Source organism: Xenopus tropicalis, chromosome 7, assembly GCF_000004195.4.
Source record: "Xenopus tropicalis strain Nigerian chromosome 7, UCB_Xtro_10.0, whole genome shotgun sequence".
Taxonomy (NCBI): domain Eukaryota; kingdom Metazoa; phylum Chordata; class Amphibia; order Anura; family Pipidae; genus Xenopus; species Xenopus tropicalis.
Genome location: NC_030683.2, coordinates 117,418,577 through 117,441,545, shown reverse-complemented (window position 1 = coordinate 117,441,545; position 22,969 = coordinate 117,418,577). Strand labels below are relative to the sequence as shown.

General features: G+C 42.9%; 1 protein-coding gene across 1 annotated transcript; it reads right to left on the bottom strand.

Moving 5' to 3' along the window:
* Window positions 1-765: 765 nt before the first annotated feature.
* Window positions 766-13,502, bottom strand: MGC147475 (uncharacterized protein mgc147475; the record flags this gene model as incomplete). The annotated part of the gene is given in 9 exon segments (NM_001079213.1): window positions 766-1,393; window positions 2,360-2,454; window positions 3,958-4,055; window positions 5,235-5,355; window positions 6,559-6,734; window positions 8,052-8,207; window positions 10,543-10,778; window positions 11,165-11,321; window positions 13,412-13,502. Coding segments are annotated over 9 exon segments (1,215 nt in total). The 3' UTR covers window positions 766-1,277.
* Between the last annotated feature and the right edge of the window lie 9,467 nt (window positions 13,503-22,969).

The window sequence follows — 22,969 nt, the reverse complement described above, 5'->3', positions numbered from 1 at the left end:
GCACTTGGATCCCCATGGTACCTGGGATGCAGCGGTGCCAGGATTGGCCGTGTTTATATGGACAGGTGTGTGTTCCTCAGATCACACTTGTCTATAGATACACAGCCTTGAACCTAGGAAGTTGTGTCGGCTTACAATGTGTGACATGTTATCTAAGACTGAGGGCCACCAAAAACTTTAGGCCAAAATTCAGAAGTGTAGGAAGGCTGGGGCTCCTCATCTGTCGATGTACCTGCCAACATGGGGCGCTAGCAGATGGAAGATCCTGTGCCACGCAATAGGATGATTGATCAAAACAGCCCCTTGGTTGGGCAGTATGGTCGAGATCAGCCAAATTTGGCGATGTGTGACCAGCTATGGACTCTAAACATAATTACGCAGGACATTTCTTTTTAAAGGAGAACTCAAACCTCCTCAACTGGCCTCCCTCCCTGCTATCTTCCTACACCATGAATGAGAAATATCTGAGCAGGCAGAAGATGGCACCTGTGCGCCTCTGCGGTGCCCGGTCGGCTTGGCCCACCCCTGCTAGTAAGCACCTGTCTATCCTTGGTTGGTGCCCTAACATCTAGGTAAGGTTTATAAATTAGATTACTAAGACAGTTGAAGGACTACATATGAGCACTTTGTTAGCCTTTGGGAGGCCTAGAAGTCCACTTTTGGAGTCGTCTACTGAGTGGAAGATAATAATAACCAATATGTTTGCTAAGGGTGTATACAAATACCGAGGCTACCGCCAATAAAAATGAATCCACAATGGGAAAATAAGATTGGTACAGAGACTTTAATCATATCCTTCGCTGCTTCAGCAAACACAAAGGTAACAAAAGCTTCTTCTGGGCTGCTGTGTTATTGCACTAAGGCATACGGGGTTATATTATTGTAGCCCTTGGCTTGTGCATTGAGAGAGGCCAAGGCACTCATGTAAAAAAGCATGGATGGGTGCTCAGCTGCACCCACAGGTCTGTTAAACAATAATCTGGCGTTGAGCGCGCTGGGAAACCCCTGAGGTTTGGGGACACTGCAGCCCAGTAGATATGCCCTCCGTGTCAGTCAAGATATATTTTAGTTCTGGTATATAAAAGAGAAGAATACTGTGAGTTGGCAATGCCAGAGCAGTGGTATTTCCTGTAGGGTTTCTGTTGAGGAGTAACTACAAGGTAAGGCTGCTGCTACTTTCTCCATTTGTTCTTGCAGAAATCTTTAACTCACTGGTGGAAGCAACCTGCTGCGTTCAGTCTTTGCATTTCTCCTACTCAAACCCACTGTAACCCTCCTCATCCAGAAATCACTTCCACATAGTTGGCGGGGTAAAGTCCTACTTGTCCTTTATCTGTCACTCCTTTGCACCAGCCTTGCTCATCCTCATCCTCAATCTTTGTGAGTTCATCACCTGAAGAAACAAACATAAGGCTCAGATCTACAAGGCTCTTTAACAGGCCAATTGCAGAGCAGGTTTGTGAAGATCATAAAAGAAGGGGAGGCTATATTGGGCTTGAAGCAGCTGGGGATTGAGAAGCACCAGTGTGTAGAAGTAGGTGGTGGGTAGAAGTCTGACTGTGTTAAACTAGGTTTGTAACGTTCCATATGCTGTAACGTTCCATATGCTTCAACGTTAACCCAAAATGCACCTCTCTCGCCCAAACCTCTTCTCTCTTTTCTTTAAAAGCTTTATTCTATTATTCCCATTTTTTTGCCCACTCCCATCAAGCATACATCTTCCCCAGGAAGTGCGTCTGAGTGTGACATAAGTCCTCCATGACATCTTGGAGAAAAGTATTAAGACTGAATGGGTTACCAGGAGGCCCCTAGCTCATTAAACAGCACTGGGCAGAGAGCTGTGCGTCCATGTGTATCTTTCAGTGTCTGCTCGTATGGTGCAGGAAGAAGCAAGACTGAGAGGAAACAAAAAGGGGCCCAGATAATGGCTGCCGACTTTAGGCCCTTGACCAAGTTGGCAGTCTGCTGGCCGTTGTTTAGGCCCAAAAATGATGCCCACCCTTTCCAGATATGATTGGAGTTCATTCAGGCCAAAAATCTGGTTAGCTGAGGACCAAATTAACTATTGACTATAATATATATTGATGCTGCCCACAGTGGACATATTTGCATCGGCCCCCATTGGAGATGCCGACCCAGTACCCTTCAGATTTAAGTGTGTCTTGGCCACCCCCATTCCATCCCAGCTATGCCCCAGTCCACCCTGGCCACGACCCAGGTCTGCCCAAAAGTTATCCGTGATCCAACTGTTCTAAGAGTTAAGGTGACTTTTCAATGCATTTCAGCGGCAGGGATTAGATGAAATTTGGCTGCAGATTCCTAACAGTGGATGTTGGCCAGCTGAACGCCAGGCATTTACCTGATTTAAAACTGAGCTCGTCAGATTCCTGCCCTGAATAATCGTATACGGCTCGCACGCGTACTCCAGGAACATTGATTGGAGCTTTATTTTGGCTGTAAATGAAGCAAAATTGCACACAAATTGGAATGTATAATAGGTGCAGGTTTTTATGGTTTTCATACTTGGGAATAACAAGAACAAATGTGCACATAGGGAACACAAATAATATTCTTATGAGTGCAGTGTAACATGCCCACACTCAAACAGGCGCATGTAAGTGGCAAACACAGTTGCAACTGCAGGAAAACGCAGGGCGAAACGCCTGTACAAGCCCTTAGGCTGATTCTGCCTACTGCTCCTAAATAGCCCTGTGCCAGCATTGCCCTACATAGTCATGAACTAATGGCATCTCTGTATGTTTGTTGGCTTTTCTCGTTGGTTCCTATCTCCCACCCGCAGCACTCTCTCCATTCATTGGCGGGCAGCGGCGCTAACTGGCAGCCAACCCAGCCTGGCAGCCCATTGTTGAACTAAACCAGTCAATCACCTTCCTTCAGTGATTGACAGGATAAGAGTCTAACAGTGAGCTGCTTATTGGGGGAGTGGATTCTCCAAGCTACCCAGGTCCTGGCCATTAATTCATCAATAACAGAGTCCCTTTTAGTCTAGGGAGACCTTGCCAAAATGTTCTACATTTGGTCCCACAATTGGTAAGTTGGCCTGGCTTTTGCCATTTTCTGCTTCTTAAAGGAAAACTACACCCCTAAACAATGTAGGTCTCTATAAAAATATATCTCATAAAACAGCTCAAAACCCTGCTTCATCATAAGGGCCGCCCCCTGGGATCATAGGATTCACAGTGCACACAAGCCAAGGCACACATACATGCTAGGCCCCATCAGCCAATGAATGGACAGAGTTCTGCCTTTTACTCCCACACTACTTCCTGTTACAGTCAGAGCTGCATTATTTCCTGTCAGCTGATCTCTGAGGGAGCACACAGCCCATCACTAAATGGCGGCTCAAGGGAAAGGATGTAAAAGGGCAATATTTACTGATATATATATTCCAGTTTTTAAAGATTCTTTAATAGGGCACTTAATATGATATAAACTATCTGTTGGTTAAATATTCATTCTGGGGGTGTTGTTATCTTTAAAGAATACATATACCCACCCGCATAAAGCAATGTAAAAATGCTCTTCTGAGCACTTTAGCAAGTTATGTTTTTTTCACTGCTTATATCATGTATGTGTGACAGTAGCGCCCCCTTCTCTAGCTTCCAGGTCTGGGCAGATAGAACACCAAAACTTAGCTTACTGATGCAGGAAGCGTCTTCCGACACTTCTTTGCTCAGCTGTCGATCCTGATCCAAAGGATATTGTCTTGGACAAGATTTTGCACATTAATTATGGCCAGATTTCCCTACCAGAGTACCATAAGCTCCCAGTGGGCCCAGCCTGGGACAATTCCCATCAGCCCATCCTGTCTGTATATGTAATTGCTGTGAGAGTGGGCCCAGGGTGTCAGGTTCTCTGATGGAGCCTGGGAGACCCAGTCCGGCACTGCCAGTAACACTATTTAGGGATTAGTTGCTTATAGAAACACACTTGTACCTGCTTTCTGTAGGCGTTACACTGTATAACTTCACCTTGTCTGTCTCTTTCACTTTCTTCTTTTTCACAATTTGTTGCTCTGTGTCCGGAGTCCACTCCTGCGGAAAAAGGAAGAATGGCGCTCTAATATAGAACAGCTGTGGTTTTATCAAGTCAAGTGATCCACGTGGCGGCAGCAGGTTTAAAGGGGTAGTGTAACTGTCAGCCAGACATATAAAGCTGCATAATAAAAGCCCTCTTCAAATAAAACATGAAACTCATTCTTTTTTTTATCAAAACATCCATACATGTTATTAAGGGGTTTTAAAATCTTAGCTGTCAATCATTTATTGCCTGCCCCGCCTCTACGCCCCAGGAATTGAGGCAGGGCAGTCAATTACTTTCACTTTCCATTCTACAATCCTAGATGTCACTGTACTCTTCCCATTCCCCCTCCCCCTCGCCTACAATGGTGTAACCTGTGCATAGGCACCAGGTCCCCGCATTCAGGGAATAAACAAGATTTGGGGATGATGATGCAAAGCTTGCTTAAATACCACTGTGCACAAAATGGCGCCTGCCTGCTTGCTATGACTATAAATTCCAAGATAGAAGGAAACAAAATGTAAATAATTTGTATAGTATAAGGAAAGTTTATTTTGCCTGACTAACACAATAGAAAAGGATATGGAATTATTTCTTATGATTTCTTATGGTTCCCGTTAAGAATGATGTACACAAGAGACTGCAATTGGTCTACTTTTTTATTTTTTATTCAGTAGCTCTCAGTAGCAGTTTGGAATTTTAGCAGCTATCTGCTTGCTAGGGTGCAATTTAAGGTGCCCATACACCTTAAGATCCGCTCGATTGGCGATGTCGCCAAGTGAGTGGATCTTCTCCCAATATCCCCACCTACAGGTGGGCGATATCGGGAGAATCCAGGCAAATTTGATCGTTTGGCCCCAGGGTATAGGCAAAGTCAGTCCGGGGACCGCATCAACTAGCTGATGCGGTCCCCGATCCGACTAGATTTTTTAACCTGCCCAATCGAGATCTGGCCGATTTCAGGCCAGGTATCGGTCAGGCAGGCCTGTCGGTAGTGCCCATACACGGGGCGATTAGCTGCTGAATCGGTCTAAGGGACCCATATCGGCAGCTAGAATCGGCCCGTGTATAGGGACCTTTACTCTCTATACAGCCTTCTGTTGTACAGTGGTGCAGTATACTTGTTAATATAAGTATCAATACATTCTCCATCACTGAATGAACAAAACGCACAATAGAAGTGAATATCTCACCTTCAGCTGAGGCCAGTTCATGATCATCCCAGGCCCATGCTTGTTCTTCCACCACTTTAGATCTTCCTGGTCATTTACCCCGACAATCGCATCATTTAAATCACTATACACTTTCTTTGCGCTACAGACAGAGATAAAACATACAACATCACTTGCAGAGCCAACCAGCCAGACCATATGTACAAATAATCCACCCTAAAGCAGGACTATGACACACAAGTCTAATTGGATGCCACAATTATGACGCTGTAAGGCCCAGGGGAAAGGGATCACTACCACGACACAGTCCAGTTCTCATGCAGTGAGATTTTCCAGCCTTCCCAATCCATATCCCAATGTATAAAATAGACACATATATTGTGTGATGGGGCAAATGAGCAGATCTGAGCTGCAGCTCCTCTCCCTCTCCCTCTGCTGGGGCATCCATATATCAGGGAAAGGCTTCAGGGTGCCACACTGGCCACAGTATGGCTGAAATCAGGGTGTGTATGGTCACCATTACTGTAACTGAGATCTGATGTGTATGGATGAAATACTTACAGCTATTTTTTCATTACAGATATTATAACCTGTGGCCCTTAAAAGGGAGGGTTCACCTTTTATTTAACTTTTACTGTTGTAGAATGGCCAGTTCTAAGCAACTTTTCATTTGATCTTCATTTTTTTTTGTTTTTGAATTATTTGCTTTCCTTTTATGACTTCTTCCAGCTTTCAAATGGGGGTCACTGACCCCCTCAGCCAAAAACAATTGTTCTTTACAATTGCAACTACAATTTGATTGTTATTGTTACTTTGTATTACTCATCTTTTTTATTGAGGCCCTCTCCTATACCTGGTAGAGTAATTTGGCCCCTAGCAACCTGATAGCTGGTAAAATTCAAAACTGGGGAGCTGCTACACAAAAACCATAATAATTTGAAAACCACAAATAACACAAAATGAAGACCAAATGCAATTTGTCTCTATACAACATACTAAAAGTTAGTTTAAAGGTGAACAACCCCTTTGAGCTATTTCTAAAAAAGGAAAACCCAGGTTTAAAGTGTCAAAGGGCTTTCCCTATGTTATAAGTAGCCCTCCCAGCACTCTCTTATTCGCCTTTCTAACCAGTATCTAGTACAATTAAGTCTAATTCTACTTCTACTAGATACTGTATATCATGATCTGAATGAATGAGAATCTTCATAGACATACAGCCTTCTAAATATCGCCTTAATTACAGACTGTACTGATGTTCCAACCCCATAAAGAGAGGAGCTTCCCTGATTGGAGCCTACAGTCCCAACACTTATGGGGCCAAGAGAATACTAAGCCACAGGGTTACCTCTCATTAGTGGTGATATCCAGATGTTTGTGCATAGACTCCAGGACCTGTTTGAGAAAGAGAATCTTCTTCTGCTCCTGTTGCTGACTTTGATCAAACACCGTTTCCATTTCTTCCATGTACTTGGGGTTATACTTATTCAGTTCCTGTAGGGACTTCTCATACCTCTGCTTTACCTGCACAATGGTAGAACATATAACCTGAGATGAATGTGTAGATATTAACATGCTGCTTAGCAGTGGGGAAGTTACTGGGCCTCACAGCCAAATTGTTTCAGGGTGAAGATACACTGAGCTACTAGTAGCAGCTACGTTTTTACAGCTACTAAACTCCAGAAAATACCCTGCCATAGACAATACTGAGAATTGCCTCTGCTAAAACACACGTAGAGACAGTTATCAATAAATGATCAGCACTGTCTATTTTAGTAGCCACAACAAGTAGCTGTGTGTCTTCACCCTTAGGGTGGCAACAAGACATTTTTATAAACCTATACTGAAACTGCTCATCAGTCAGTGCTGTACTGGGACCCCTATACCTTCTTGGGTGCCAGCAATCACAGGTCTTGTGCCATTGGCAAAGATCCATTGGAGAGAGGCAAATTTGCTCCACCCTCACCTAACAAACAGCAGTAATACTAAAGATAGAAAGGGTTGTGAGTAAGGCTGTTTCTGCCCTATGATACAACCAGGCACAGATGGTAATTATTTTAAAAGCACCTTATAAAAAGACAAACCTCTGTATCTTTATAGAGGTTGCCCAAGAGTTCAAGATGATTCACAGCATAGTAATGAATGGCAGCCTTCTACTACCCCCCACACCTGCCAAACACACACACACACCAGTGGATTCTCCTAGTGGAAGCCAGTAGATGCTGTAATGGCCTATCAGGTAACTCAAGTCCATGTCACGCAAAGACATCTGATCCCAATCACATTTTAAAGGAACAGCAGCATCAAAAAATGATAGTGTATCAAAGCAATTCAAATATAATATACTATTGCCCTGCACTGGTAAAGCTGTTGCGTTTGCTTCAGAGTACCATAATTGTGTTTATTCAAAATAAAATAGGGCTAAATGGCACAGGTTACATAGCAGATAATAGATAAGCTCTGTAAAACACCAGTGTATTCTACAGAGCTTATCAATTATCTGCCATGTAACCTGTGCCTTTTGTACTTTTGTACTTTTCAGCTTAAACGGCTGCCCCCCACAGCAGCTTATTTATATAAACTATAGTCGTATTTCTAAAGCAAATACACAACTTTTACCAATTCAGGGCAAGGGTACATTATATTTTAATTATTTTATTTCAGTTTTTGGTGTTATTGTTACTGTAAAGGAATCTTGCGGAACTGCCAAAGTATTGTTATGAATGCCTGGCTTCTATGCAGGGGGCCACACTCACTCAAGAAAGCCATAAACCCTTGAGCGCCCCACAGCAGTATGGGAAGAGGCTAGCAGCTATGGAGCGCCGAGCCTTGGTAACCCACCTTTTCTTTGTCCTGTGTGCATTTCTCATGATCCTCGGCGAGTTTCTTCAGCTTCTCTTGAGTAAGTTCGGGGTTTATTTTGCTGCTGTTCTCACGGACACTGACCAAGTGCTCCTTCTTACAGGCTTTGTGGTAAATTGCCTTGGACTTTTCCACCTGTCAGCATAAGGCTTGATGTATTAGAGACTCTCATTGGCCAGGCCTTCTAAATGGGTATGGTCTGACAGCACTGAGGGTATCAAGGAGGGCTACACAGAAAATCAAATAAGGACCTATTCCAAAAAGAAACCAAAAAAGTATAAAACTGGGACCACTATGCCTTACCGAATAGTACTAAATAAGTTTTTTCAGGATCTCAGCAATGACTGGCCCCTGTGGCCCCAAATATAAATGCTGTATTTTTAATACTGAACTTACTGTACCAACCCAGAGGTTCAACAGTAATGTTCTGTGCCTTTACATTTGGCCACAGCAGCTATCCATCCTGAATCTTATTAGACCATCTCTTCAGTGCCAGAACTGCTAAAGGGCTGGAATAACCTTGAGCAGGTACAGAAGCCAAAAATACAGGTATAGGACCCATTATCCAGAATGCTCGGGACCAAGGATATGCCGGATAAGGGATCTTTCCGTAATTTGGATCTCCATACCTTAAGTCTACTAAAAAATCAATAAAAAATAAATTAAACTCAATAGTATTGTTTTGCATCCAATAAGGGGTAATTATATCTTAGTTGGGATCAAGTACAGGTACTGTTTTATTATTACAGAGAAAAGGGAATCATTTAACCATGAAATAAACCCAATAGGGCTGTTCTGCCCCCAATAAGGGGTAATTATATCTTAGTTGGGATCAAGTACAGGTACTGTTTTATTATTACAGAGAAAAGGGAATCATTTAACCATTAAATAAACCCAATAGGACTGTTCTGCCCCCAATAAGGGGTAATTATATCTTAGTTGGGATCAAGTACAGGTACTGTTTTATTATTACAGAGAAAAGGGAATCATTTAACCATTAAATAAACCCAATAGGACTGTTCTGCCCCCAATAAGGGGTAATTATATCTTAGTTGGGATCAAGTACAGGTACTGTTTTATTATTACAGAGAAAAGGGAATCATTTAACCATTAAATAAACCTAATAGGACTGTTCTGCCCCCAATAAGGGGTAATTATATCTTAGTTGGGATCAAGTACAGGTACTGTTTTATTATTACAGAGAAAAGGGAATTATTTAACCATTAAATAAACCCAATAGGGCTGTTCTGCCCCAATAATGGGTAATTATATCTTAGTTGGGATCAAGTACAGGTACTGTTTTATTATTACAGAGAAAAGGGAATCATTTAACCATTAAATAAACCCAATAGGACTGTTCTGCCCCAATAAGGGGTAATTATATCTTAGTTGGGATCAAGTACAGGTACTGTTTTATTATTACAGAGAAAAGGGAATCATTTAACCATTAAATAAACCCAATAGGACTGTTCTGCCCCAATAAGGGGTAATTATATCTTAGTTGGGATCAATTACATGGTACTGTGTTATTATTACAGAGAAAAAGGAAATCAGTTTTAAAATTCTAAATTATTTGATTAAAATAGTATCTATGGGAGACAGGCTTTCCGTAATTCGGCGCTTTCTGGATAATGGGTTTCCGGATAAGGGATCCCATACCTGTGTAAGGTACAGCATTTTTAGTCTAATTCTTGACTGTTCTTAGTTTTTCCTTTACGCGGTATATAGATAAATAAATAAACGAATACCTCAATTATGATAAAGTAGCTGCTTTCCAATCGGCTTTGCGTGCATTCATGCCATTTCATAAATAGCAGTATAGCCACATACTCGCTGCCAATAGGAACGCCACATTTGTCCCACAGGCCCTGTGCCAGTACAGATTATATTGCATACTAGCAGATGGAACGTCTCACTGACTGGCAGTTATTTATTTTGATTAGGAACTGGGTTGGGCACATTACACTGACTGGAAGGATGTCACGGGCACAGTTTGATCCTGGGCAGTCATCTGGTGTTTGGGATTTCTGCTAAGTTATAAAACCTCTGCTCAGGTCTCAATCGGAAAATCCAACATGGGAAGCAGCAGAACCTTCTGTAGATCAGGACTGAAATATATTAATTAGAATTTGGCATTTGCTAGAGGTACAGTGTTGTATGGTGTAGTTGTAGCTGTCCCTCCTATAGAAAGTAGCATTAAAGCCCAGTTCTGTTAGCCTTATAGGATTATGAATACAATATAGGGCCCGTGAGTGGCAATAAGCAGCTTAATTTGGATCACAGTCGCCCCCCCTGAATAAAACACTGCCTGTATTTGTCAGTGCTATTGAGGGGCAGAAAGGGTGTAGCACCTAAATGTCTCACTATAAATGCCCTAACAGGCCCCTGTCCTTAACGTGTGCCCTATTGCAGTAAGGTGTGTGTAATGCACCCCTAAATAAACTGAGGTTTATGAATCCTTCTGCATTACCTTCTTTAACTTCTTGGCCCATGGCTTTTGTGCCTTGTGGAACCCATTCTCAATCTCACAGGACTCCTTGAACCCTCCAAATATCTTGCGATGATATGTATCCTTCTGCCACGTGCGTATCTTCTCTGCATCCTCTGCTACCAATGTCTTCTGGATCTGTGTATGTAGCTCACTGAGCCGTTCTGTGGCACTCATAAAGGCCTGCCAGGCGCGCAGGAGAGAACCATACATAGGGCCTGGCGAGAAATGGATAAGCTGGTTACGACCTACAGACAGGAACAGCTCGCTAAGTTTATAATTGTTAGTGTATAAATAAATCTGGAGAAGGACTTCATACAAGTCCAGTTAATATGCAAGACCCAACAAATATTGAAGAGTGCAAATGAACAGAATTAAAAGAAAACTATACCCCCAAACAATGTATATCTCTCTAAAAATATATTGTATTAACAGCTAATAACTAAAACCCTGCCTCATCTAAATAAACCATTTTCATAAAAATATACTTATTTAGTAGTATGTGCCATTGGGTAATCCTAAATAGAAAACTGCCATTTTCCACCTTAGCCAATGGGTTTTTCTCCTACCCCAGCCCATTATACATCTGATAATTCCTACTCACTGCTGTCTACCAGAGGTTTCCACTTGCGGGTCCATTCTTCCATCTGTAGAGCATACTGACGCTCGATCTTGGCTCTGTCTTGGAAACATGCTACGATTTCATCACAAAGCCGGTAGCCATCTTCCATTCGCTTCACGGTGCTACCATAGTTATTGGGCTGGAGAGGAGGGACACAAATCCAAAAAAACATCAAGATGGCTGGGAAATGTACTAGGCATCATTATAGGGAAACTCCACCCAAACACAACTTCCCTACACACGTGATGTCATTAAGGAAAGGAACATCACAGTGCAGTGCATTGTGGGTTATGTACTTCCTACACACTGTCTGTAAGCAGTGGAGAACTTGTTACAATTTGTATCATCAATGTTTTAGTCCCTCCTCCCCTGCCAGGATTTTAAATGATGCAGAAAGAGAAGAACTGTTTTGCAGCTGGATTTCAGCCTATAAAAATGATATTTATTCATACCTTTTGAATGAACACATTACAGATACTTTTTGTTCAGAAGCCGGTGTTCCCTATTTAATGCAAATCAAAGAAATTAAAGATTCTTCCTATCTTTCTGTAGAACAGGGGTTTTCTGCAACTTCTCTACAATTAGATATTACACAATATAATCCTTCAGCTGCTGTCTTCTACTGTACCTGCTATGCCTCCAACTCTTCCTATCTACACCTGCTGCTATGCAGGGCTCCTCTACGTGAAGGCCCCCAGGGCCCATGTTGGTGCCAGTGGTCCCAGAGCAATTATTTCATTGGTGGACCTATGTGGCCATCCCAAAGTTTGCAACAGTACTACCCTAACGCAGGTGAACTAGGATATAATAAGTAGAAGTGGAGTCAAGGTGCATGGTGCAGGACAAACAGCTATGGGGACAGATAATAAACAGATAATAAAATATTAAAAATGGCAAAATAAAATAAAAAGTGAAAAATGGTCTTTTAAAAATATCTTATGAATGGAGTGGATTAAACTGAGGGGTCTGTCAATTTATAGTTTTACTAGATAAAAGGTCTAATGGAGGGTCCCTTGTCTTGGGCACATGCCCCTTTTGCCCATTTATAAAAGAGGCTTTATTGTATTTCCCCTAAAGTCAGCTCAGCATACTGTTAGTCCCATTCAGTCCTGTTCTGCAGGCAGCCCACAATTAAGAAGATGGCACAAAGCTGCTTCCAACAGGGGCCCTCAGGCCTCACCGTCAGTCTGGGTTCCCACCCATTAGCACTAACAGATAAATAAGGGAATCAGTAACAATGACAGAGCTTATTGGGTATGCCTTATTGGGTTAGCCTCCAGTTCTAGTAGCCAAGCAAGCAATAAGGCTAGAGACTACAGTGCATTTTACTTTCTCTTATTTCCAAGTTACAGGATCCGCACACATAAACTGGGAATGGAAAAATACTTTTCTCTCCAGCGAGCATTAGGGATTTTGGCAGCACCCCCTCTTTTTGGAAGAACTAATTCTGAAACTAGCTCTAGTAATGGAAAGAAAGTAAAGTGCACAATAGTTTCAGCTTTACCCCCTACTAGCCCACAGGTGTGTGCAGGATTTTCACTCAAAGAAAATGAGGCTGAACCACAACACATAATTTATGATCATTGTTGGACACAAAGGATCAATGCTATTCAGACAGGTATCTCTGCCTATACAAGTGCCCCAATGTGCTCCTTCAGCTTTAGGGTTTGATTGGGGGAGTCTGGGGCCCACTGGGTCCCAAAATTTCTCCTACCCCTGTTGCAAACTCCACCCCTGCCCACCCAAAGCGCCTAACCACCCAGCCGAAGTGCCTAACCACTTGATCATCCATATACCAACCCAACCAATGCAGTTAACTGCCCGCCCATACTTTGGACTTCCCTCTCCTCCTAAAAACTTGAGTCTGCTGGTCCTGGCAGGGAGCACCAACTCTTATCTTGCACAGGGACCTTTTTACTCCACCTATCCTGCGTCAATATATGCCTTTTGTTTTGTAGACACCTTTTTACTCCACAGGCACTTACACCATGACTTTCTTGGCTGTAGAAAAGTCATGTTACTTTTGATAACTTATTTTTTTTATTCAGGTCCTCTCCTATTCATATACCAGTCTCTCATTCAAACCACTCCCTGGTTGCTAAGGTAATATGAACCCTAGCAACCAGATAACTGCTGAAATTCTAAACTCAAAGTGAAATAATTAGAAAACCACAAATAATAAAAAAACAAAGACCAATTGTCTCTGGGCAATCTGACATGTACTCTTACCATCCAGAAGCTGTCGGTGGTGTTCTCATCCGCAGCAACCTCGCTGTAAATCACAGACATGGCTCTGCCCGGCTTCTTCCTGCATAGACTTCTGTAACAAAGCATCAACGTGGGGATAAATAGCAAAGTAAGTGCTGCACAAACACATAAAGTACCTGCTAGAGGCAAAGTAAAATAACTCAGCTAGCAGGGCCTTAAGTTATTTATCAAAGACAATTTTTCACTTCTTATTTTATTTATATTTGCCATTTTTTATGTTTTATGGTTTTTATGTTTTATCTGTTCCCATGGCTGATTGTCCTGCGCCATGCACCTTGACCACACTTCTACTGCTAATCTTGCCTTTGTGTATATAGGTATGGGATCCATTATCCAGAAACCCATTATCTCCCATAGACTCGAATTTAATTAAATAATTCAATATATTAAAAAATATTTCCTTTTTCTCTGTAATAATAAAACAGTACCTGTACTTGATCCCAACTAAGATATAATTACCCCTTATTGGGGGCAGAACAGCCCTATTGGGTTTATTTAATGGTTACATGATTCCCTTTTCTCTGTAATAATAAAACAGTACCTGTACTTGATCCCAACTAAGATATAATTACCCCTTATTGGGGCAGAACAGCCCTATTGGGTTTATTTAATGGTTAAATGATTCCCTTTTTTCTGTAATAATAAAACAGTACCTGTACTTGATCCCAACTAAGATATAATTACCCCTTATTGGGGGCAGAACAGCCCTATTGGGTTTATTTCATGGTTAAATGATTCCCTTTTCTCTGTAATAATAAAACAGTACCTGTACTTGATCCCAACTAAGATATAATTACCCCTTATTGGGGGCAGAACAGCCCTATTGGGTTTATTTCATGGTTAAATGATTCCCTTTTCTCTGTAATAATAAAACAGTACCTGTACTTGATCCCAACTAAGATATAATTACCCCTTATTGGGGGCAGAACAGCCCTATTGGGTTTATTTCATGGTTAAATGATTCCCTTTTCTCTGTAATAATAAAACAGTACATGTACTTGATCCCAACTAAGATATAATTACCCCTTATTGGGGGCAGAACAGTCCTATTGGGTTTATTTAATGGTTAAATGATTCCCTTTTCTCTGTAATAATAAAACAGTACCTGTACTTGATCCCAACTAAGATATAATTACCCCTTATTGGGGGCAGAACAGCCCTATTGGGTTTATTTAATGGTTAAATGATTCCCTTTTCTCTGTAATAATAAAACAGTACCTGTACTTGATCCCAACTAAGATATAATTACCCCTTATTGGGGGCAGAACAGCCCTATTGGGTTTATTTAATGGTTAAATGATTCCCTTTTCTCTGTAATAATAAAACAGTACCTGTACTTGATCCCAACTAAGATATAATTACCCCTTATTGGGGGCAGAACAGCCCTATTGGGTTTATTTCATGGTTAAATGATTCCCTTTTCTCTGTAATAATAAAACAGTACCTGTACTTGATCCCAACTAAGATATAATTACCCCTTATTGGGGGCAGAACAGCCCTATTGGGTTTATTTAATGGTTAAATGATTCCCTTTTCTCTGTAATAATAAAACAGTACCTGTACTTGATCCCAACTAAGATATAATTACCCCTTATTGGGGCAGAACAGCCCTATTGGGTTTATTTAATGGTTAAATGATTCCCTTTTCTCTGTAATAATAAAACAGTACCTGTACTTGATCCCAACTAAGATATAATTACCCCTTATTGGGGCAGAACAGCCCTATTGGGTTTATTTAATGGTTAAATGATTCCCTTTTCTCTGTAATAATAAAACAGTACCTTGTACCTGACCAAAACTAATATCATTAATCATTATTGGAGGCAAAACAATCCTACTGGGTTAAATTACTGTTTGAACTATTTTTTAGTAGACATAGAGGTCCAAATTACTGGAAGATCCCTTATCCAGAAAGCTCCAGGTCCTGAGCATTTTGGATAATAGGTCAGATATATCATACTAAAAATGTCACTGTGGGTCTGTTCTCCTTTAATTTAGACCAGAGAGCAGCTTGGGTGATTTTAAGCCGTGCCATGTCTCTTAGCAATAAGCAGTTAGGAGGGAAAGTATGGAAGGGAATTTCAGAATATTCAGCAGTTTTTTCCATTGCTAAAAGTCATTTTATTTGAAGCCTCTCACACCGTCCCGGCACAATCTCCACTTTGTTTGGCCATTAAGTTACTAACAACACCTCTTTGTTCCCTTGTGGGAATAACACTGGATCCTCCCAGTTTATGTCTCTCTCCCAGAGATGCTTTCCTTCCAACACAACATAGGAAGCAGATTTCACAGCTATCTGCATGTACAAAGAGGGGAATCTGTTTACACTTAGTGATAACATTTATGGTTTGCAAGGAGATTATTTACTCCAGAGATGGAGTAGGTAAAGTGGCCTATGTGTTGGACAAGTGGTCGAAGGCTGCAATGAGCCCTGTCCATACCACATACCCTATGGAAGGCTGTAAGGGCAGAGCTGTCTGTGTTTGTTGGCATCACACTCTTTACCTCGTGCCAGATCCTTTATCACACACAAGTTGCAGAGATCTACCCAGGGCAGAAGGGCTGTCTGTATGAGCACTAAGGAATGCACTTCTGCCCCAGGTCTATAGGCGGAGGGTGAATTTTTTTTGTTTGGGGAGGCTAAAGTTGCCTATACAGGTATTGGATCCCTTATCAAGAAACCTGTTATCCAGAAAGTTCCGAATTACGGAAAGGCCATCTCCCATAGACTCCATTATAAGCAAATCATAATAATTTTAGAAAATGATTCCCTTTTCTCTGTAATTATAAAACAGTACCTGTACTTGATCCCAACTAAGATATAATTACCCCTTATTGGGGGCAGAACAGCCCTATTGGGTTTATTTCATGGTTAAATGATTCCCTTTTCTCTGTAATAATAAAACAGTACCTGTACTTGATCCCAACTAAGATATAATTACCCCTTATTGGGGGCAGAACAGCCCTATTGGGTTTATTTCATGGTTAAATGATTCCCTTTTCTCTGTAATAATAAAACAGTACTTGTACTTGATCCCAACTAAGATATAATTACCCCTTATTGGGGGCAGAACAGCCCTATAATTATCTCCCAAAGCTCACGTTTAATTTAATAGTAAATACAGAGCAGATCAGGCACATATATGCAGTGTGTGGCAGTGGATAGTGACACGCTAAGCACAGGACATGCAGTGACAGGCAGTGGGCACGGGCAACCCAAGTACTGCTTGCCACCCACCCCACAGCAATATAATATTGTAGCTGGTCAGTGCTGTGACTGTACAGAGAGCCTCATGTGACTGCAATGATTAAGCGGGAAGGACAAACTACTGTGAAAAGTGCTGCTTTTTCCCCTGCCAGTCAGACAGCACTATGTTTTCAGATTGCAATTAAAGTATTTTCTGTGCCATAAACATGGGCACAACTAACTACCCAAGCAACCCTACTCACTGGCCCACAATCATATCAATTATAGAAATACATACAGAATGCTATCTCCTACTGTTTCCTATTTTTATGCTTTTCTATTAATTCTCCTCTATTTTCTCCTGCTTTTCTTAACTTTCCCTTTTTCTTTTTGTTCTTTCATTATCATTTTTGTGCCTCTCTTACTTTTTACACATCCCAGATATTCTTCTTTTCTAAACTCTTCTTTTTTACTCTCGTCTGACTTCTGGCCAAGGCTGCAAATAATACTTACAATCTAGGCAAGTCCCCTTTACAGCCTGCAAATTAGTCCCTGTTTCTGCCTAGGTATAACTCATTCCCAATTTTTACTTCATCACCCTGTCTGTATCTCTTTTTTACTTATTCTCTCCCAATGCTCTCACTTCCCTCTCCGATCTCAATTACTTTCCCTTCCCTTTAACCTTTTTGTCTGGCCTTTTTATCTCTTTTCAATACTATGTCCCACCACTATTCTCTATAATCTTCTATAATTGTGTATATTTCCCTTACCTCTGTGCCACTCCTGCAGTAATATTACTCTGCCTATAGTCTTTAGAGCAGGTGGATATGTCTTTAAACTTTAAGTCCCGGTACAGCTGTGCATGCATTGGCTGGATAGAGGGTCAAAGATCATCCTCTAGCCAATCGGATTCCTGCAAGGTTGTAGTGGGATTTAAGTCATGCTGATGCATTTAGGCAGAAGAAACCTGAGCTTGGATGTACCTTCTGTTCTCCTGAGAAGGGAAACAGCAAACAGGAGATAATGGCTCCTCTTGCTCCTTTCCCCTCCTGAGATAGGAAGCAGTGAAGTAAAGGTCCCCATACACAGGCCGATTGTAGCTGCCAATAGCAGTCCCTTGGACTGATTCGGCAGCTTATCGGCCCGTGTAGGGGCAGGAACGAGGGGCCTGCCCGACCGATATCTGGCCTGAAATTGGCCAGATATCGATTGGGCCGGTTAAAAGATTTAGTCGGATCGGGGACTGCATCGGCTCGTTGATGCGGTCCCCGAACTGACTGCCCCATTGCCGCCATTATAATCTTCACGTGTATGGCCACCTTTAGTCGGATCGGGGACCACATCAGCTCGTTGATGCGGTTCCTGAACCAACTGCGCCCATTGCTCCCGTTATAATTTGATCGTTTGGCCCCGGGACCAATCGACTGAATTAGCCTACATTTTCCCGATATCACCCACCCGTAGGTGGGGATTTCGGGAGAAGATCCACTCACTTGGCAACCTCGCCAAGCAAGCGGATCTTAACGTGTATGGCCATCTTAAGGCAGCAGAGGGTCTTTTACTCATCTAATTTTTTTTTCAATTTACAGTATCACATCGGTTAGCCTCCCCAAGCCTTAATGAAAATCTGCCTATGAGCACAAGTCAGAGGCAACAGAGCAGAGAATGGTACATTTTACCATTTATAATAAATGTACAAGTCCAATGTAAAGTTTCTTAGAATTTCATTTTTTCCATTATGCCAAAAAGTTTTTAGGTCTACATCCCCTTTAATGAACAATGAAATAATCTATTTATTTATTTATATATTTTTGGATAGAGAAAATTCCCCCTATGCTAAAGTCCTGCAGTGGGTCGGGTACGCGTGGTTACCCATGAGTTACCAGCAAGAAAAGTGGGTAGCCTGCAGGTAGGGTTTTTGAATGCGGGTCTTCTAGTTGCGAGTCGGGTTGAAGGTCTTATCCATATTTCTTATACTTTATTATTCGACCAATATTATCTATTTATTATATTACTTCTTTAAGGATTTTTTAAAACTTTTTTTTCTACCCCCGCCCACTTCTGGTTTGCAGTAGCAGCACTTCCTGTTTAATGGCGGTCAGCGGGTCATGGATTGGGTTGCGGATAAGGCAGTTGCGGCTCGGGTAGAGGGTCAAAGCAAGTAAAACTACAAGTTGCTGGTCTGGGTCTCAAAAATTGGTTCTGCGCAGAACTCCATGCTGAAATACTGTACATAAGGGTTCAATAAATATAGAAAAAGTTTTGAACTTAAATCCAGGGACCCATGACCCTTTAGGAAATGTGCAGCTGACTTAGAGAACAGAAAGGGGATTGTATAGAGGAGACACCCGTAAGGCACATGATAAAGACAGTCCCAAACCAAGTTTCCTGCCAATATGAAAATATGTGTGAATTAAGACGAAAAAACAAATAAAAAAATATACAAGATGATTGTGTGTGTATATATATATATATATACTGTATATATATGCAAGAACATACATTCCGTCATTCATGGACATCTGCAAAACCCAAGTTGATGTATCAAAGAAATGAATTCTTTATGAGAAATAACTGGATTTCCCCTCTGATGTGTTTCCTTACTTTGATCCAATTTTGCAGCAGGAAAAGATGTATATTAACCAGCAAGTGCCAAGACTTAGAGGGAACATGTGTTTCCAGAAATAGCTGGAGCAGAAAGAGACTTCCCAAAGATGTCACGGCTTGGGCATCACTAGTGAGGCTGGAAGTTTATATGGAACATTCTGCATGGTCTCAACACAAGGGGTTGGGCACTAATCAAAAGGGAATTTGGGGGTCTCCAAGCACTCTCAGTATTATACATGACTGGCCTGGGGACAGCAGGTCTGGTATATCCACTAGTATCAGGAATCTGGGTTGTCATGATTTCTCCCAGTAGTGTGATTTTCTGTTCTACAATGCCATGATAAATACCAAAGCATTTATATGCAGAAAGGATGTAAGGAGCAAAGTAATTTATAGAAGTTATCTGTTACACATACAGATTAGTAGTTAAGGGTAATAGAGAAGGGAAAGTTGCTGTGGCATAACAGGTACAGTAGGGAGAGATGGGGCCTATAGTAGCAGTGGGATAATAGCCTCTGGGAAGGGACTGTGGCTGTGGGATAGCAGGTATAGTAGGGAGAGATGGTGCCTATAGTAGCAGTGGGGGGATAATAGCCTCTGGGAAGGGACTGGGGCTGTGGGATAGCAGGTATAGTAGGGAGAGATGGTGCCTATAGTAGCAGTGGGGGGATAATAGCCTCTGGGAAGGGACTGGGGCTGTGGGATAGCAGGTATAGTAGGGAGAGATGGTGCCTATAGTAGCAGTGGGGGGATAATAGCCTCTGGGAAGGGACTGGGGCTGTGGGATAGCAGGTATAGTAGGGAGAGATGGTGCCTATAGTAGCAGTGGGGGGATAATAGCCTCTGGGAAGGGACTGGGGCTGTGGGATAGCAGGTTTAGTAGGGGGAGATGGTGCCTATAGTAGCAGTGGGGGGATAATAGCCTCTGGGAAGGGACTGGGGCTGTGGGATAGCAGGTATAGTAGGGAGAGATGGTGCCTATAGTAGCAGTGGGGGATAATAGCCTCTGGGAAGGGACTGGGGCTGTGGGATAGCAGGTATAGTAGGGAGAGATGGTGCCTATAGTAGCAGTGGGGGATAATAGCCTCTGGGAAGGGACTGGGGCTGTGGGATAGCAGGTATAGTAGGGAGAGATGGTGCCTATAGTAGCACTGGGATAATAGCCTCTGGGAAGGGACTGGGGCTGTGGGATAGCAGGTTTAGTAGGGGGAGATGGTGCCTATAGTAGCAGTGGGGGGATAATAGCCTCTGGGAAGGGACTGGGCTGTGGGATAGCAGGTATAGTAGGGAGAGATGGTGCCTATAGTAGCAGTGGGGGATAATAGCCTCTGGGAAGGGACTGGGGCTGTGGGATAGCAGGTATAGTAGGGAGAGATGGTGCCTATAGTAGCAGTGGGGGGATAATAGCCTCTGGGAAGGGACTGGGGCTGTGGGATAGCAGGTATAGTAGGGAGAGATGGTGCCTATAGTAGCACTGGGATAATAGCCTCTGGGAAGGGACTGGGGCTGTGGGATAGCAGGTATAGTAGGGAGAGATGGTGCCTATAGTAGCAGTGGGGGGATAATAGCCTCTGGGAAGGGACTGTGGCTGTGGGATAGCAGGTATAGTAGGGAGAGATGGTGCCTATAGTAGCAGTGGGGGGATAATAGCCTCTGGGAAGGGACTGTGGCTGTGGGATAGCAGGTATAGTAGGGAGAGATGGTGCCTATAGTAGCAGTGGGGGGATAATAGCCTCTGGGAAGGGACTGGGGCTGTGGGATAGCAGGTATAGTAGGGAGAGATGGTGCCTATAGTAGCAGTGGGGGGATAATAGCCTCTGGGAAGGGACTGGGGCTGTGGGATAGCAGGTATAGTAGGGAGAGATGGTGCCTATAGTAGCAGTGGGGGGATAAAAGCCTCTGGGAAGGGACTGTGGCTGTGGGATAGCAGGTATAGTAGGGAGAGATGGTGCCTATAGTAGCAGTGGGGGGATAATAGCCTCTGGGAAGGGACTGGGGCTGTGGGATTCCCATCAGACCTTTTTTATCTACACTACATGATACCTGTTACATTTAGCACTAATTGATTGTGCCCTCAATATGAGGTCTTCTGGTGGGCCCCAGAATGTCATACTGAATGCATAACAGTAAAACTGATAATGTTTTGGCACGTGGGGCCCCAGTGATTCTGAGCAGCCCCAGAGAAACGCCGCCTGTACCCCACATTAAACTCTCCCTGGTTGATTACATACAAGCCCTTACGCACAGGCCTGCAGCCTCATCCAACTAGTGCCCAGACTGGGCCTGTAAAGCGCTGGAAATATGGAGATGGGACCTAGTCCAACAGCTGTAGATTCCTGGAAAAGAAAATCCCCTGGCTGTGTGAGTCCAACTCTCTCTCTGCCCTTCCCCATACATCACATCCAGCCATGTCACTTCTATTGAGGGATTTTTATTCTGTTTTCATTCAGTAAAACTTGGCAGATACACCTTGGCACCCTGCTCATTTTCCATGCGTGAATAATAGCCGTAAAATATGGGAATTGCAGCTGCATTGCAGTCAATTGCTTTGGCAGATGTTTCACACCCTTTGCTCTTATGACTGGCTATAACTTATAAGTGATCCTATTGGACATGTGGCAGTACTGAACAGCTTCACTGGGTTATATGGGCTTGGCCGGTTGCTGGGTATAGTTACTGGGTTATATGGACTTGGCTGGTTGCTGGGTATAGTTACTGGGTTATATGGGCTTGGCCGGTTGCTGGGTATAGTTACTGGGTTATATGGACTTGGCTGGTTGCTGGGTATAGTTACTGGGTTATATGGGCTTGGCCGGTTGCTGGGTATAGTTACTGGGTTATATGGACTTGGCTGGTTGCTGGGTATAGTTACTGGGTTATATGGGCTTGGCCGGTTGCTGGGTATAGTTACTGGGTTATATGGACTTGGCTGGTTGCTGGGTATAGTTACTGGGTTATATGGACTTGGCTGGTTGCTGGGTATAGTTACTGGGTTATATGGGCTTGGCCGGTTGCTGGGTATAGTTACTGCGTTATATAGGCTTGGCCGGTTGCTGGGTATAGTTACTGGTTTATATGGGCTTGGCTGGTTGCTGGGTATAGTTACTGGTTTATATGGGCTTGGCTGGTTGCTGGGTATAGTTACTGGTTTATATGGGCTTGGCTGGTTGCTGGGTATAGTTACTGCGTTATATGGGCTTGGCCGGTTGCTGGGTATAGTTACTGGTTTATATGGGCTTGGCTGGTTGCTGGGTATAGTTACTGGGTTATATGGGCTTGGCTGGTTGCTGGGTATAGTTACTGGGTTATATGGGCTTGGCTGGTTGCTGGGTATAGTTACTGCGTTATATAGGCTTGGCTGGTTGCTGGGTATAGTTACTGGTTTATATGGGCTTGGCTGGTTGCTGGGTATAGTTACTGCGTTATATAGGCTTGGCCGGTTGCTGGGTATAGTTACTGGTTTATATGGGCTTGGCTGGTTGCTGGGTATAGTTACTGCATTATATGGGCTTGGCCGGTTGCTGGGTATAGTTACTACGTTATATGGGCTTGGCTGGTTGCTGGGTATAGTTACTACGTTATATGGGCTTGGCTGGTTGCTGGGTATAGTTACTGGGTTATATGGGCTTGGCTGGTTGCTGGGTATAGTAACTGCGTTATATGGGCTTGGCTGGTTGCTTGGTATAGTTACTGGGTTATATGGGCTTGGCTGGTTGCTGGGTATA